This window comes from Eschscholzia californica, unplaced genomic scaffold (assembly GCF_041429995.1).
Source record: "Eschscholzia californica isolate CP2 unplaced genomic scaffold, dmEscCali1.0.p SCAF_3, whole genome shotgun sequence".
Taxonomy (NCBI): domain Eukaryota; kingdom Viridiplantae; phylum Streptophyta; class Magnoliopsida; order Ranunculales; family Papaveraceae; genus Eschscholzia; species Eschscholzia californica.
Genome location: NW_028238420.1, coordinates 16,522,124 through 16,540,755, shown reverse-complemented (window position 1 = coordinate 16,540,755; position 18,632 = coordinate 16,522,124). Strand labels below are relative to the sequence as shown.

Here is an 18,632-nt window from a genome sequence, read left to right as displayed (position 1 = left end):
CATGCAAAGAAATGATGAAATATTGGCTGGTAGCAATCGTCCTCTTCCTCATTCCTTCCTACTATTTATACTTCAACCTGGTAGCAGCAGTCTTCCATCTTCATCTTCTTAAACCTACCTCTCTCTGCTATATCATGGCTCCTCAATACTCGCTTGCCTCCCATGGGAAACTCACCCTAAAATTTACCAAACCATCCTCCAAACAAGAACTACAACCGATTAATCAAGGCTTCATTGGAAGATGGGTGTGTCCATATGATGTTGGTCTGACTTTCATCAAAAAAATGCTTTTTCCTCAATCTCGATTCTTTAGGGATTGCGACTATTATCCTGTTGAAGGTCCTGTAAACACTTTCATAATCAAACCTAAAACTCAGTTTGTTATGGATGCTCTGAACTATGGTCGTCCTTGGGTTCTTCGAGGGATGCTTTTAGTTCTTAAAACAGTTGAATTCCCTCTAACTGAACCGACGGATGATCTTTACTATGAACCTATGAGATGTACCCTCTATAAAGTCCCCCAAGCCATTCAAAATCGTGAAGACTTCGACTTCATTTTCAGTTGCATGGGTAAGATCATCAACATCAAGCCACGTAATTTTGGTAGGGTTAACAATAATACAGTTCGTGTTCACTTCCTTTATGACATTCGAACACCCCTCCTTGCAGTAATCAATCCAATTTTCTCTGATGGTGAGAAAGAAATTAAAATTAGTTATCAAAAATTTCCTGGAGCCATTTGTCAATTATGTAGAATCATTGAGCATCCTGTTAACCATTGTCCTTTGTTTGATAACTCCTCTGAAGATGACAACAGTTCTAATAATGATCATATGGAGGATATTCTGGTTGATCTTAATGTTGAAGCCCCTGAACCACCTCTTTTACTAGTTCCCCCTCCTTCACCTGTTCATGGTGTTATCCCACCACATCTTCTCTTTCCCACTGCTGGTAAAAGACTCAGAGGTCACCCTCGACCTTCCTCAGATGGTAACTCTCAGTTGTCTGATGATAACTCTTTGGTAGACTCGGCCATGATCGACAACTTGGAAGTGAGGAGATTGCTACAGGAATCTATGTTATTGGACCAAAGCTTGAATATTATAACTAATGCAAGAGAAGGGGAGGAAGCTGCACTCTCAATCTCGTCTACTAACTGATTCTGTCCCTGGGGTGGTGGAGTGGTGTAGGTGTGCTGGTGTTTTTTGTTTGATAAGTTTTATCTTCTGTTCTCTACTTGGTCTAGGTTGGTAGGTGTTTAGTTAGTAGTTTTTCTTCCTTTGTGGCTAGTAAGCCTGGAAGGATCTTTTTTGGGGTTGTGCTTTGTTTTCTTAGATGGTGTGGTAAGATTCTAAGGCTCCTTTTTGTCAGTCACAGACTTTGTGTTGGTCGAGCCTTAGTTGGTTTAGTCTTATGTTTCTTGCAGGTACTTGTATTAGTTCTATGGTGTTATAGTTATCTATTTCCTTTTCTGTTAACCCTCTTTGTTCTATCTTTATTTACTTGCTCTTTCCTGTATTAGTTACTTTATCTGGCTTTTAACTTCTTTTAGTAGTTTCTTGGTGTTATTTTGATTGTTTTGTTTTGATCCCGATTGTGGTCTGTTGGTGTGTGGTTCAGTCCACTTTTCTGCGAGCACTTTGATTCCATTAGTGATTGGGGTTGGTGTGTGAGGGCCTTTAGATGTTAAGGGTCGTGAGTGCCTTTAGACTTTAAGATCTCTGGGGTGGTTGAGTGTTCTTTTGCTAGTTTCCTCGGTAGCTCTTGTTAAGTTGTATGGGCCTTTAGACTTTATATTCTCTGTGGGGTCGAAGTGGACTAGTTTCTTTTGCTGTCTCAGTTGCTCCCTTTGGCTATAGGGAATCTAGCTACTAGCTGCCTTTAGATTTTTCAATAGAGTTTCTAGAGAGGAGGTCGGCCTAGTTTGTCTGTAGGTTCCTTAGGAGAGAGTAAAGTGTGCCCTTAGGCTTGAGGTCAGAGGGGCCTGGGTTTTTGTCTTACGAGGGCATTCATTCGGAGTGCTCTCATTGGCAGGCCACTGGGAGTTAGTAGTAGGAGTGCTTATAGAGAGTGTCTTGGAGTCTTAGTGCGGGTTCAGAGTTAGTGGTTTTTGTCGGCGGGTGGGTTTTTTGTAGCTTTAGGGTGACTGTTTGGGTGTTCGGACATATGGATTTAAAAGTGTTGGCATGGAATGTTCGAGGTTGCAATAATTTTGCTAACCGGAGACATCTCATGAGTCTTATTAGAGACCATAATCCTGACATCATTTTCCTTTCGGAAACAAAATGTATGAACGTAGACATTGACAAAATGGTGAATACTAATAGCATGTACTATAAGCATGTGGTCGACCCTGTGAATAAAGCTGGAGGTCTAGCTCTTTTCTGGAATACCGATCTTGAGGTGGATATTATTCATGCTAATACTAATATGATCCATGTCAAAATTACACAGTATGTTTTGGATAATAAGATTTTTCTCACGGGTTTCTACGGGTCTCCTTATAAAAACAATAAAATGAAACCCTGGGAGTGTCTTGCCAGTCTAGCCCCTAGTGATAATAACCCGTGGCTAGTCATAGGGGACCTTAACTGTATTCTTGATCCCTCGGAGAAGCAGGGTGGTCAACCGGCGCATCTCCCGACGATTCAGCTTCATAAGAATACGATTAACGATCTGGGCCTTCATGACTTAGGTTATGTGGGGTACCCGTATACTTGGACTAACAGGCAATTTGCAGGGAATCTGATTGAAGAGCGTCTGGATAGAGCAGTGGCGAATTATAATTGGATCAGTAATTATCCTCACACCATAATCAACCATTTAGACACCCTAGGATCCGATCATAAACCTATCCTTCTTGCTACCAAGAATCATTCGGCTATGGGCAGGAAACCGTTCAAATTCATTCGCACATGGATGTCTCACCCCAATTGTGCTAACTTTATTAATTCCACTTGGCCCAAACAGCCTCTTCAAATTCAGCTCAAGCTTAACACTCTTGCGATAAAGCTCGCAAAGTGGAACAAAGAGGTCTTTGGTAATCTGGAGATGACAATCAAACAGCTTACGCAGAATCTTCAAAAGATTAACAATAGTGAGGAATTCCAAAATACTTACTCCCAGATCGAGCATCTTCTTCTTCAGCAGGAGAGTCTTTGGAAGGAGAAATCTCGTATTGCAAATATCAATCTGGGTGATAGAAACACTCAGTACTTTCACGCCAAAGCCACCACTAGACTTCGTAAGAACAAGATTCTGGCCATTAAAAAGGAAGACAATACGTGGGTGAATGAGGAAGCGGAAATCGCGATGGTCTTCTCGAGACATATTCAGCAAATTTCCACCACAGCGGGTTCTACTCTCTCCTCAAATATAACTAGCTGCTTCGAGACTCAGATTTCAGATGAGCAGAATGATTCTATTACTGCTATTCCTTATTTCGACGAGATTCGGAAGGCTACTTTCTCCCTGAAGCCTGGTGCGGCGCCAAGGCCTGATGGCTTCCCTCCTTATTTCTACCAATCTAATTGGGAGACTGTTAAGGAGGATATTCATCTCATGACCAACTCTTTCTTTCAGCATTCCATGCTTCCGGAGAGGGCTAATCACACACACATCTGCCTTCTGCCAAAAACCAAAACTCCGCAATCGCCGGCTGATTACCGTCCTATTAGTCTGCTAAACACCACGTATAAGATCATTACCAAAATCCTGGCTAATAGACTTAAACCCATACTGACGGATATCATATCCCCCTTTCAAGGAGCTTATGTCCCGGGCAGACAAATCACTGATAATATTATTATCAGTCAGGAGATTATCCACTCATTCAAGAGAGTTAAGGGCTCCAAAAGCTATTTTGGCCTAAAGCTAGACATGTCTAAAGCTTTTGACAGAATTGAATGGAGCTATCTGGCGAGTGTTATGCAGCTGATGGGCTTTTCTAGTCAATGGATCAATCTCATTAACACTTGTCTTTCTACGAGTTCGATGTCGGTGCTTATCAATGGTCGGCCGGGTAATACTTTCAATGTCAGTAGGGGCATTAGGCAAGGTGATCCGCTCTCTCCGTTTCTGTTCGCCATAGCCATGGAAGGTCTTAGTCGGCTTCTTGAGAAGAATCAAAATGAAAGCTCTTTTATTGGCTTCCCCATTCCCAATGCAAATTTCTCGATCAAACACCTTCTTTTCGCTGACGACTGCATCATTTTCGGCCAGAACTCACTCGAGAATATTTTCAATCTTAAGCAAATTCTGAAGGAATTTAGTGATGCGTCCGGTCAAATGATTAATTACGCTAAATCGAATATTTTTTTCTCGAAAAACTCGCATCCCAAGTTCAAGAGGATGATCATCAGAGAACTTAAGGTTCATCTATCTTCGTCGGGGGATAAATACCTCGGTACCAAACTCTTCGTTGATCGCAATAAGAAACAAGCTTTCACATCCCTTGTCACCCAAATCAAGAATAAACTCGCCAAATGGCAAACTCATCTCCTCTCCCAAGCTGGCCGCTCGGTAGTTATATCAACCATCGCAGCGGCTGTTCCCCGATACCAAATGCAGTGCTTTGCCCTTCCTAAAGGTATAAGCAACAGCATTGAGTCTATTCAACGGACTTTCTGGTGGGGAAAATCCAAAACTTTCCATACTATCAACTGGAATGCTATTTGCAAACCTCGCAAATATGGTGGTCTAGGGCTTCGCCTTCCGCAACTAGACAATCAAGCTTTCCTTCATAAATTGAACTGGCGCATTATTAGTAATCCGAAGGCCATTTGGGTCCAAGTGCTGAAAGGGAAGTATTTTCATAAATCACAGAAACCAAAACCACCCAAGAATCATCACTCGTGGCCTTGGAAATCTATCTCAAAATACTATGATCAAAGCGCGAGTCTGATTTTTTGGAATATTAACAAAGGAGATCAAACCAATATATGGACTGACTACTGGATACCTAATCATCCTCCACCTATTATTAATGATAAAGGTTGTAACTATGATCGAGTTTCACAACTAATTACAAACGGTAGATGGAATTTAACTGATATTAATATGTATTTTACTAATGAGATCTGCAGGGCGATTCTAAGCATCAATCTAAATCCTAGTGATGAAGATAAAGCTATTTGGACTTTGACTAAGACAGGTAACTTTTCCCTTAAATCCATGTACAACTTTTTAAGAACCAACACAATCTACAATACGCAGGAACAGATGGACTGGTTCTTCATATGGAACATGAATACTATCCCAAGAATCAAACTATTTCTATGGAAGTGCTGTACGAATAGCTTACCAGTAAAATCAAGGATCGGCAAATTTATCGGTCATAATTATTCCTGTGTGAACTGTAATCACGAGGAGACCATAGACCATGTCATGTTACATTGCACGTTTGCAAAAGCTACGTGGTTTCACTACCAAGTTAGAACTGAGCACATTTGTACCACTATTCAATGGATAATCCAATGGAAATCCCTTGACGAAGATACTATTAATCTGTATGCTAAAATTCTTTGGTTTCTATGGAAAGCTAGATGTGAAAATTGCTTTACAACGACTAAACAGACTCCAATGCAACTGATAGAAAGGATCAACAAAACCTCTACTACTCCTCTTCGAACAGAGAAATTCACTACCACGAAGGGTCAAGATCAAACGATTATACAAACATGGAGACCTCCATCGACACCATATATAAAAATCAATGTAGACGCCTCTTTTGTTAATTTACATGAACAGGCAGGAATCGGTTATATCATGCGCGATGCAGAAACCAACTTTATATTGGCGGTGGCAGATAGTGTTAGAGGACAAAATGCGGAAGAATGTGAGAGTTTAGCGGTACTGCATGGTCTGCTAAGCGCGAAGCAAATGCATCTATCTTATGTTCATCTAGAAAGTGACAATAAAGCGATAATCCAAGCTCTCAATGGCGAGGAAGGATGTACTCAATGGCAATCGCATAGTATCATTCGACAGATCAAAGATATCAAGGATAACTTCTCAGGAATTATATTCTCTCATGTGTCTAGGAACAGTAATAGTTATGCAGATGTGTTAGCCAAATGGGGACGTGTTCACGGGAGTAAGAAACTTTGGAATGATGTTGTCTCTTTCTTTTCTGATTTCTAGCGTGTTTGTAATAGACGCTTGGTTTTAATATATTTTCTTTCATCAAAAAAAAAAAAGCTATAAATGGGATTCGATCCAAGGAATCACGTTCTACTAGCATGATGAAACAAAATATAATAGACTCCATTGCAGATGTCTTAGATTTATCACTTTTTCCCATTGATCTTCGGTTCTTTTGGGGTTCCAACTGTCACAGATGTTGTTTGTTGCCAGACGAGTGTTGCTTATAATGATATCTATTCGTTTTCATTAAATAGGACTCAAATCCTTGGAATTTGGAATTCCCAATTTCATATAATATTAAAGTATTCAAGTATAAGCAGCACAATCGAAATTAGTGTTTTCAAGTCAAGTTCAGTTCGCGTGAAGACTGAGGTTTAGTCTACTTTCTGGTTTGACTGCTTTTGAAATATAAAAGCATCTTCAATGCAACACTCAACTTGAAAAACTCAAGTTGCACCTAAGATTACTTAAGTTTTTAATAAGAAAACATTCTCCAATGCAAAACTGAACTTGAATCTCAATATGATGTGGCAACAATAAATCTTGAGATCTTAAAAGAAAACTCAACAATTGAGTTTGCGTTTGAGTATCTCAACATTTATTGTTGTATCTCAATTGACCCACATCATCATTTTATATATTAAAATATAAAAAAGAGTAAATCTAACGTAATTGTTGAGTTTTTTAAGTGTTGCATTGGAGAAGTATTTTGAATTGGGATCTCAATAGTGTCACCTAAGAAAGAAAATCTCAATACATACTTGACACATTGGATTAGTTGAGTTTTTGTTGAGTGTTGCATTGGAGATGCTTTAAGTACCATGTAAACTGAAAGACTAATTGTTGTATCCTATTAGATGGCTCCCATAACTATGTGGAATTGTACGTGAAGTCTGATTATTTTAAGGAAAGATAGATACTTGTCTCGATTAAATAATTCTTTCGCTAATATTCCGGTTTTTGTGTATTTAATTCTTAACTCAAAATTTACTTGATTTTATTGGAATAAATCAGAAGAAAAAAAACGAGCATATCTCTTTTTTTTCTTCCGATTTGAAATCAGTACTGAGAATTGCCTAAAAATCATTTCTTTCATAAACAGGTGTTACTGTTAGAAAGACGAATGGTATTAAGATATTATAAGCCTTCGGTTTTTTCCTGTTGATTGCATATGAAATTGTTTTCAGATTTGATATCGGACGAGACCAAAGTTAAAACAGGTGAGTCAAATATTAGTCAGTTTTGACCAGTCAAGAAACCAACAGATTGACTTGGGCAACACATACCTAAAGTGATAATATTTAACTTGAAAGAGATAGTTTGAGTCATTTTGAAATTTTATTTATATTAATTTCGATAATCATACAGTCAGTGGCTATATAAATAATTATAGAGACTGGCGGTTTGAGCCTTTCGATAGTAGTGGAGAAAGCCAAGTGACTTCCAAAATGACAACAAAAATAAGGGTGAAATTACCAAAAGTACAATAACAGATTTAAAAACGATGGTTATAATTCTGGTTGTTAATTTGCTCAAGCTAGGATAGCAACTGTTCTCCAATTTCATAAAAAAAACGTCCACCGCCCTTTGGTGTAGTGGTAGGGCATCCCTCTTAAGCCCATGCGGTCTTGGGATAAAGTCTCGATGGAAGCAGTTTATCACCAAGATAATTTAGGCACTAAATAAAGTGAATAGTGTGCAGTTATCGTGCTTAGCACATCTTAATGATGTATCAGTGTCTTGTAACTACTAACGTAGATCGTAATCGATTTCTCAAAAAGAAAAATTCATAAAAAAACATTTGTCTGTCATTTGATCCTTAGATTTTTTTTTCACAACGTTTTTTTCTTTTTGTTATTTATATGTTTTTCACCCTCTTTATGTTTTTTTTTTATTTTTTCAATATGATATTTCTTTTCTAAAATGATTTTATTAGCCAAATTATTTTCAAGAAATACAAACCGCAGTTTGACCAAATTATTTCTGAAGCGTATAATAAAAACACTTTGAGGATTAGAGGAAAGTTAAAGAGTGAGGTGGCGAGTTTTGGATTGGGTATTTTCCGGTGAGATTCTTGGAAATTCCCCAGTCGTTGTTACTGTTAGTAGTGTTTTCATTATTCCGATAATCTCTCGTTTCTCTGGCAGAGCTTCTATGGAGTGATCGATGTTGGAGGCCAGGGGACACTTTTGCTTATTCCTCATCCTGGTGAGGGTGCTACTGGTCGGAAAGGACCAGGAAGCTCCTCGAAACAGGCTGCGAGTGGTGAGAAGTGTTGGGGTAATCCTTCTGAGCTGCCTTCAAACCAAGGAAGGGAAGGAATGGCGCCAGAGAAATCTCCTCTGAAACCTGATTGGGCTTCCTTGTTTGCTAAAAGGAAGGGAGCTTCATGCATTCAGCTTGATTATACCAAGCATTCTGTCATTAATGGAGAACCAGTTGCAGTATATTCGTTTACTGAGTTTGCTGATGAACTCAGAGAGTGTGAGTCCTTGTTGGTTGGGTCTTTTGTGGGACGAAGGTTACATTTCTCGATAGTCTACTAAGCTTTATTGAAGGAATGGAAGCCTAGGGGGCTCAAGTTAACACTCTATGGCGATGCTGCCTTCTTGATTAAATTTTCTCTAGAGGATGATCGACTGAGTGCTCTGGATCATGAGCCACTGTTTATTCTGAATCACTTGTTCATCACTAGGCCATGGACTCCTTTTATTGGGGAGGAGATGAAGAATTTGGATATTGTGCCAGTTTGGGTTTGCCTTCATAAATTTCCTGTTCTTTTCTGGAACCCCATGGGTATTGCTAGGGCAGTGAGCATCCTTTGTAATCAAATAATGTTGGATGAACCGACATCTACTAAGTCCAGGATGGCTTATGCCAGAGTATGTGTGGAAATAGGAAACGATTATACGTTTACAGAGGAGATCTCTTTTATGGTTATGGGAATGGAGTGAAGAAGATTAAAGTGGAATATGCATGGCGACCCCCTATTTATTCTTGGTGTGGGGAGTTTGGACACTTTGTTGGGAGATGTCCTTATGGTAGTTGTTCCGATAGGGAGAAGAATGAGTAAGAGATGCAAGGTATAAAGGAGGGTACTCAACCTGTTAGACAAAATGACAGACCCAATCCTATGCCAGGCATGAGAGAAGTTGCTTATGGTGGTAGAGGTGTTGGTCGAGGAGGCAGAGGGCTTGATGAAAGGGCAGGGAAATATGTGAGAAGGGATGGTATGATGAATAGACAGCAGCAAGGTACTGTTCATGGGCCTTTTCAGGAGAATCGAGTCGAGAGCAGAAGAGGGGTGGCTGGTGGAGCTGGCAAACTAATGCACAATAGATTTGATGTGCTTAAGGAGGGGGATGCACATGAGGAGGGGGTTGGAGATGATACCTACTCTAATAAAGGGGTTGATGCTGCTACATATGGTGGGAAGGAGATGGAACTACCTAGTAACATTAGTAGTGGCATGGAGGAGGATGACTGGACTACAGTTAGTAAGAGGAAGAAGAAGGCAGAGCAGAGTTGGGACAAAAGCTCGGTTGGGCCTCATGCGGGTGATCTAACCTGTACCAAGGATCCCAAAAGAGTGTGATTAGCAGATGAAGGACCCTATGAGGGAGGATCTTTAGGGTCAGGGAAGGGGGCTGATTTGAGGGAGTCCCAGGAACATGTTAAACTTAAAGGCATGGTGGCTGAGAAGGATGTTCAAGGAGGTGGCATAGAGGACAGAATTGTTTTCTCAAAAAGGAAGGGGCTAGGCTTATGGAGGCAGCTAGTGCAGTTAGATCAGCTGAATGTTCAAAGCTGGGGATGGCTAGGAAACCTTTGAGGTTTCTAAATGGGTAGCATGGGATGTTGGAATGTGAGGGGTCTTAATGGTCCCTCAAGAATAAGAAAGGTGTAGGACCTCATGAGGAATTATAAACTAAGTCTGTTTGTGTTGTTGGAAACTAGAGTTCAAGGTGATAATTAAGTAAGAGGTCAGAAAGCAATTAATCCTTATTGGAGCTTTATGGACAATTACATGGCACATAGTGGGGAAAGGATGTGGTTGGCTTAGGACCATACTCAGTTGCAAGTGTGTCATGAGTTTAGTTCAGATCAATTGGTGGTTGTGAGGGTTGGCACCAAGGAATCAAGGATAACAAAGCTTTCATGTTAGCTTGTGTTTATGGGCATAATGATAGGCTTCAAAGGAGAGCCTTGTGGGAGGGTATTATAGACATTGTTAGGATATGTCAGGGTCCTTGGGTGTTCATGGGAGATTTTAATTCAATTATGAAACCTGAGGAGAAGGATGTTGGGGAGATGGTCAGACCTTGCCATTTCAGAGAGTTTGTTGATTGTGTTCAAGCAACAGAGTTGTTTGACTGACCCTATAGTGGTAGTTTTTACATTTGGGGTAACAAGCAGCAAGACTCAGAGTGCATCTTAGCTAAGCTTGATAGGGTTCTCATTAATGTGGATCTTCTTTATGTCTTTCCTGATGCTAGGACCTCATTCTTGCTGTCAGGTTCTTCAAATCACTCCCCAGCTATTTTGGATCTGTTTGAAGTTCCTAGCTTGGGTAGGAGGCCTTTTAAGTTTTATAATTTCTAGTGTGATGAAGTTAGGTTCCTTAAGCTTGTGAAGAAGGAATGGGCAGGCAAAGTGAGGGGTACACCCATGTTTCTATTAGTCACTAAGCTGAAGAGGGTGAAAGCTAGGCTAATTCAATGGAAAGTAGTCAACTTCCATGGAATGTCAGAGCAGGTGGTCCATGCTAAGAGAATCTTGGATGAAGTGCAGAAGGAGCTGCAAAGTAGACAAAAGGATATTCAGCTGAGAAGGCAAGAGAGGCAGGCTCTGAATAGCTACACTCATGTGGCTCAGGCTGAAGCTTCTATGTTAAAGCAGAAAGCAAGGGTGTAATGGCTTACTGAGGATGATTCTAACACTAAATTTTTTTCATAGTACTGTCAAAGAAAATAGAGCAAGGAATAGAATCTATAAGTTGACTTCAAGTACAGGGGGGTTCTTGAGGATCAACGAGCTATAGTAGATGAGTGTGTTGAGTTCTACAGAGGTTTATTTGGATCCAACACTGATGATTATGCAGGGGAAGAGATTCTGGACTCTTTTGAGTTTGATGTTGCTCTGGCTGATGAGGAAGGGCTTGGGCTCACTGATCCAGTATCTAGAGATGAGGTAGTTTTTGCTTTGTCTACTATTGGGTCTGATGAGGGTCCAGTGCCTGATGGCTTTTCATCTTATATCTTCAAAAGATGTTGGTTTATAGTTGGAGATGACTTTTCTAAGGCAGTCATGAGCTTCTTTAAGTCAGGAAAACTTCTAGGGGAGGTTAATGCCACTTTAACCACTCTAGTTCCAAAGATTCCAAATGCGTCTCTATGGTGGATTTTAGGCATATTGCTTGTTGTAATGTGGTATACAAGTGCATTACTAAAATTCTAACAGTTAGGCTCAAAAAGTTGTTGGGCTCTTTAGTGGGAGAGAATCAGTCAGCTTTCATTTCAAGCAGGTCCATCCAAGATAACATCATGTTGGCTCATGAGATTGTGAGGGCATATGGCAGGAAGGATAACACTCCTAAGTGCATTGTGAAAATAGACTTGAAGAAGGCTTATGATACTGTTAGATGGGATGCCTTGTTATTGATTCTTAAGAAATATAATCTTCCTTCTATGTTTATCAAGTAGATTGAGGCTTGTGTTACTACTCCTAAGTTCTATGTGGTGGTTAATGGAGGGACTCATGGATACGTTGAAGGAAAGAAGGGTTGAAACAAGGATGCCCAATTTCCCCTTATCTTTTCGTGATGGTGATGGAGGTGTTTGTTGTGCTCCTTCTTAATGAGGAGAAAATTGAGAATTTTCATATACATCCTAAATGCAAGAATCCTATTGTCACCCACCTTTGTTTTACAGATGATCTCATGGTTTTCATGAAGGGAGATAAGGAGTCAGCAGTTGCTCTGAGGAGGGTGTTGGACAAGATGTTTCTTTGCACTGGACTTGAGGCCAATTGTGGCAAAAGTTTTGTGTTCTTTGCTGGGCGGACTGAAGAAGGGAAGGATGCCATCAAGGGTATTTTGGGCTAGGATAGCAGTTGTTCTCCAATTTCATATAAAAAACGTCCACCATCCTTTGGTGTAGTGGTAGGACAACCCTCTTAAGCACATGAGGTCTTGGGATCGAGTCTCGACGGAAGCAGTTTATCACCAAGATTTATCTCATGTAATTTAAACACTAAATAAAGTGAATGTTGTGCAGTTATCGTGTTTATCACATCTTAATGACGTATCAATGCCTTGTAACTACTAACGTAGATCGTAGTCGATTTCTCAAAAAAAAATCATAAAAAAATATTTGTCTTGCCATTGTAGGAAAATTGTCATTTGATCCTTAGATTTTTTTTCCAACGTTTTTTTTTTGTTTTTGTTATTTGTATGTTTTTCACCCTCTTTATGCTTTTTTGTAATTTTTTCAATATGATATTTCTTTTCTAAAATGATTTTATTGGCCAAATTATTTTCAAGAAATACAAACCGCAGTTTGACCAAATTATTTCTGAAGCGTCCTCTCTTACATTTTCTTTTAGGGAAAATACAAAGTGCAGTTACTAGCAATGAGCAAGAAATTAGGGTAGAAAAAAAGCAACTTCATCTCAAGATGGCAGCACTGAGTTTGAAACTGCTATACATAGTCAAATTCTCCATCTAACATATGAAAAGCTATTGAAGAACATATATTCATATTGAATTCCATCAGAGAATTGTTTCAAGCGTGAATCAACACTCTTGATTGAGTTTAAACTTTAGCGAACTATTCTACAATACACAAGCACCAAAATAGTTCATTCAGATCCATATGTTTTTGTTCTTTCACCTAAAATGACTTCATAAATTCAAGAACCATACTAAATTTAACCACAAATATGAAGCTACAGGAATAAACTAAATGCTATGAGCCAGAATCAACTTTAGAAACTTGATTTTCTTTAGCAATTTCCGGATCATCTTGCTTCGGATGTGCAATATCATACGTCGCATGAAGACCAAATAAGAAATAGTAAACAAGCATCACCAATGTACAGATCCCAAACCTCACAAAAGCTTCATAACCAAGCGATCCAATTAGAAACAAATTTATTGCAATTGACAAAGATGGCAACCATGGCACTAATGGAACACCCCAAATCTTCGGAACCCGTCGTTGTGGAACAAAAATCATAATACCCAAATTTCCAAGAACCCAAAATGGTACACTAATCACATGTCCAATCCATCCATTTGGATTGTGGTTATAATAAACCGATATTCCAATGGAAGAACCAATTATCAAGAATAGAAACAGAATCAATTTATAGATATCAGTCGTAGAACTAACATCTCTGGCATAATATCTCCTAACAATCAAAGCAATTGCCATTAACATGAAGATAAATAGAGTACTAAGCGAAGAAACACTCGATAAAATATCCAAACTTGAAAATAAACCAATGCAAGCAGCAAGAAGTGTTACCAATACGGTTGCGTTAATGGGGGTTCCGGTTTTTGGATGAACTAAAGCAAACCAAGGCGGGATCATATGAGACCGAGCAATCTGTGTAGTATAACGTGCTTGCCCTAATGCACCAACTAGTAATCCAGTAGTCATACCTTTTAGTGCACCAAAAGCAACTAAATATTTAGCCCATTTCCATCCAACACTTTGAAATGCTACTGAAAAAGCAGCATTCACATCCAATTCAGTATATTTCTGCATCATACATAATGATAATGACATTAAACAATAAACCACAGTGATCATCGACATTGAACCTATCAAACCAATTGGTATATCAGTAGAAGGATTCTTAGTCTCCTCTGCCATTGTTGCGACCATGTCGAAACCTGTATATGCCCAAAATAAAACAGCTGCAGCTTGAAAAACACCACCCGCTCCATTAGGAACGAACGGGGTTAAATTTGACGGACTACCCTTGAAAAAACCAGCTACGATCACAAACAGTATTAGTCCCACACTGAGAATAGATGCAATCCAATTCAATTTTGAAGTTCCACGAGTTCCGGAAATGGCAATGGTGGAAACCGATAAGAGAACAACAACAGCAATTGGGTCTAAAAGATTATATCCTTCTGCAAATTGATCAATCTTTATACGTAAAGAATCGGGATGGCGATTAATAAGCGTAGCAAAATAAGAAGTCCAAGATCTAGCTAATCCAGCAGCACCAACTACAGCTTCTAAAAGTATATTACCAGCAGCAAGAAAAGCAACAAAATCGCCTAATTCGATTTTCAAGAAAGAGAAAGACCCACCTGCAACTGGAATTTCGACAGCGAATTCTGTATAACAGAAGACAGATAGTAATGCTGAAAGACCAGATATTGCATATGATAATACTATAGCAGGACCAGCATGATTATGAGCTTCTTGACCTGTTAGAACAAAAATTCCAGTTCCAACAACTGACCCAAAACTAAGCCAAATCAAATCCCACCAAGTGAGACATTTTTTCAATTTATTCTCACTTGCTTTACTAAGAACTTCAATTTCATTCGAATCGGTCGAACGATTAAGGAATCGATCTTTGAATCTTAACTTAGACTCTGAAAGAGCTAACCTGTATGAAGTCCAATTTTGAAAGGATTGTTCAGGGAAGAAGTCATTTTTGCTCCATCTCCAATAACTTTTTTGTTGAGATTCTTCCATGATTGACTGTGATTGAATCAAAGGAGTAGTAGAGATAGACATAAGTTCTAGGGATTCAGATTTTGATAGTAATATATTTGTTAAAGAAAATTGGAAACTCAGCTGAATTTAGGGATTCAACTTGATTTTCTAATCATTCTTTTGGGTAGATGTTGATTTTGAAACCCTTTTTGAATCAGAATTTAAAACATGGGTTTGTTGAATCAAAATATAAAGATTAAAATAACCTAATTGGGATCGGAATCTTCAAATACAACAATATCAAACATGTGAGAAAAAAAAAATAGAATGTTTATTACTATAAAGGGAGAGAAGAAAACCTGACAGGAGACTGATGGTGGACTGCCACTCCAGAAAGAGATACAGATGAGTCAACGGAACGGCCTCACTAATCATATAATTTTCTGTTAGGGCCAATTCCAACGATAACCCTAACCCTCAAGTCTGGTGAAAGAGTGGTGGAACTTGGAACTGAAAAATACTTCAAAATTGCTGCAAAAAGAAGGAAGAATCTAAAAAGTAAGTAAATCTTGTTCCAAGGGTTTTTCCCTTTTTCTTCACTGGTTTCTGGTTTTGGGGACTGTAGAAGCCCTAAAAGGAAGTTTATTCAGTCAGGTCTTTAGTCGAGTTGTGTTTCCGGGTTGTAATCCTAACCGTGAATTTAACCATGTGCACGGAAGGTTTAAACTATGACGTACAATGAATGACCTTCGATTTTATTGGGAGTAATGTGTAAGGAGATTTATATCATGTATCTAGACTCTAGTCAGGTTTTTTTTTTTTTTTTTGTTGAACCTAGTCAGGTTAATGACTATATACAAAGGCCGGCGCTTTAGGGAAAGCAAAATAGTTTCCGGGGTGTGAAGACTTGGTCAAAAATTGGTCAATTTTGTTTGACAATTTTATTTGGGGGAAAGCAAAATAGCTTCTCCACCTCAGCTCTCTCTCTCTCCACCTCATCTTCTCTCTCTCTCCACCTCATCTTCTCTCTCCCCACCACTATCTCTTCTCCGACAGGTCGCCGGCCGGAAAATTTTCCGGCCGGCGACCATTAAAAAAAAAATTCACTCTCTCTCCCTCCTCTCTCTCTCTCAAAAAAACTTTTTTTTTTTTTTTGCTTCTTCTCTCTCTCTCTAGAAATCTAGAGAGAGAGAGAGGACCTGTTGAAGGTCCCGAACAGGACCTTCATAGATCCTCTCTCTCTCTCTGGATTTGGTCTAGAGAGAGAGAGAAGAAGAAGAAAAAAAAAAAAAAAAAAATTTTTTAGAGAGAGAGAGAGGGAGAGTGAGTGATTTTTTTTTTTTATTTTAATGGTCGCCGGTCGGAAAATTTTCCGGCCGGCGATCTTGTCGGAGAAGATAGAGAGGTGAGGTGGAGAGAGAGAGAGGTGAGGTGGAGAGAGAGAGAGGTGAGGTGGAGTGTTTTTTTTTTATTTCCCCTTAAAATTTATTTCCCCGGAAAATTTCTAAAATTCTACATATTCCCTTTAAAATTTCACACCCCGGAAACTATTTAGCTTTCCCCAAAGCGCTGGCCTATACAAAAGGTTGAATGTTGTTTTTTTTTTTATGAAGTTGATTGTATTTTTAAAGCTACTAGGTTTCCGTCGTCGGACGCGACAAATTCCTTTTGGCTAACGTCGCTAGATCACATTTTTTGAACAGTGAGATATTTTAGGGAGACCGGTTTTAGCTTTTAAACTAATTATTGATATTAATACCTTTTTGTTTTGATTCGAATTACAAGAAGAGGATGTTATATTGACCGTTGGATGTGATCTCTATCAAATTCCTAACCAAAATGAACGACCAGACTTATACCTCACATAACCGACTGACGTGTTTTAATATATAGGATTGCCTATTATGCTCAAATAACTGGGCAGACATTAAGTTTTAGTATCTCTCTAGAATTGTCCATCACCATTTGGTATAGTACTTGGACACTCCTTCTTAAGTCCGTACGGTCTTGGAATCTCGTTGGAAGCAAGTATCATCACGATGTATTACATAAAATTAAGTCAATACTAAAGTAAAGGTAGGGTTTTTATGGCATTTATGTCTTAATTGACGTTTTTAGTGCTCATCCAAATCCATAATGTATTGCATATTATGTTCATGATGTATCAATGTCATTGAAATGTAAGGCCGCGACTTTGGAGAATAAAAAAAATCTCGAGGGAATAAATATTTAGTCAATAAATATTGATTTGGGAAGCATATTCTTTTTTAATCCACAAATTGACTTGATCAAATATTGACCCTAATCTTCATCTTCTCTCTATCTTTCTCTATTTATCACATAACAAAATCCACAAAGAAAAACTCAAAGTGATAATTAGGATTCCTGAGAAATAAACGCAGAACTCGGCTCATCTTCTTATCTGAGTTCATTTTCAGGTTTTACTTGATGGGGAAGAATGGGTTTGGGTTGTTTCTCATCTTTAGGGTTATATATGGTGTCTTCTCCATTGTCTGCCACTCCTCCAAATAATTCTCTCACTCTGAGTATCTCTCTCTCTACCCAATTGGTTTTCTCTTATTTTAATCTCATTTGTTTGCAAAATTGTAAGTGGGTTTATCTCCAATGCACTTTCCCCACTACTACAATGGTTATGGTCAAAAGGCATTGCCGAAACAAGTAACTGATCTTCAAGAAAACCCACATTTTCTCTTTCTCTCTCTTAGTTTCCTTTTTTCGGTATTTGATATTGTACATGTAATTGATTCTGGGCATTGTTTCAATTCTGGTGTTTATGTCATTAGGGATTACTAGTAATCCAGTGATGAAGTTTGAGGGTGGATACATAGTGGATACCATGTTTGATGGAAGTAAGCTTGGAATTGAGCTATGTGAGAGATGGAGAAATCGTGAGAGAGAGATGCCGAGTGAAAAATGACTTAAAGAGGGAAACAATGAGAGGTAGAGGGAGATGGAGAAAAAGAGAGAGGATTAGAGAAAGAGGGAGAAGGAGAGAGAGAAAAATAGACAGAGAGGGGGAGAGGGACTAAGAGAGAAGATAACAGTGAGTGAGAAAAGAGATGAGATGAGAGAGAAAAGGTGACAATGGTGGTAGGAAGTTGTGGTGGTGAAGGTGATAGAGAAGATGAAGGTTAGGGGGCAATATTCGAGCAAATGAATTTTTGGACTAAAAAAATATGCCCCTGAGAATGTACAAAAAAAATCATGGATTCGCTAGAGAATTTATTCCCCGAAAATTATTCTTTATGCCTCAAAGTCGCGGCCAAATGTAACGACTCTGGGAGTCGAAGCTAAAAAACAATAATAAATAAATAAATTCTCAAGAATTAAGTTTAGTCTACAGTAAAACTGTTAATTATTTCGTCCTCCGAGCATTTTTATAATTTGAAAGGCTGATCGAAATCAACGGACCAGATTAATACCAAACTACGATATAGAAAGTTAGGCATTTCTCTCGTTTCACTCTTTTTCTTTACTGCCTCTTCCTCGTCTACTTAAATTCTATTCTCTATTTCACCTCTAGCATGACGAGAGAGAGAGAGAGAGAGAGAGAGAGAGGAAGAGAGAGAGAGGGAAAGATTTTACCATCGGATAAGAATCTAGAGATAAAGAAAATAAAATAGAATGAAAAAGCTCATCTTTGCAATTTTAGTGGTGAGTAACAGGAATTATATTGAAAAAAATTATAGGTATAAATTCAAACCCATTTATTTCATTGATCAATCAAATTTCCCCAAATCTACGAACCACAAGAAAACTAAAATAACGAAAACCAAAATATCTGGA

At 38.7% G+C, this 18,632-nt stretch overlaps 1 protein-coding gene across 1 annotated transcript; it reads right to left on the bottom strand.

Moving 5' to 3' along the window:
- Positions 1–12,873: 12,873 nt before the first annotated feature.
- Positions 12,874–15,567, bottom strand: LOC147548723 (cationic amino acid transporter 5-like). Its single transcript, XM_086669229.1, has 2 exons — positions 15,185–15,567; positions 12,874–14,870 (listed from the first exon to the last, which is right to left on the bottom strand). The coding sequence occupies exon 2, from the start codon at positions 14,862–14,864 to the stop codon at positions 13,110–13,112; it is 1,755 nt and encodes a 584-aa protein (XP_086525355.1). The 5' UTR covers positions 14,865–14,870; positions 15,185–15,567; the 3' UTR covers positions 12,874–13,109.
- Positions 15,568–18,632: the final 3,065 nt, after the last annotated feature.

Bases quoted from the DNA above. Each gene is read 5' to 3' on its own strand.
- LOC147548723 (XM_086669229.1), bottom strand. From the start codon at position 14,864: ATGGAAGAATCTCAACAAAAAAGTTATTGGAGATGGAGCAAAAATGAC.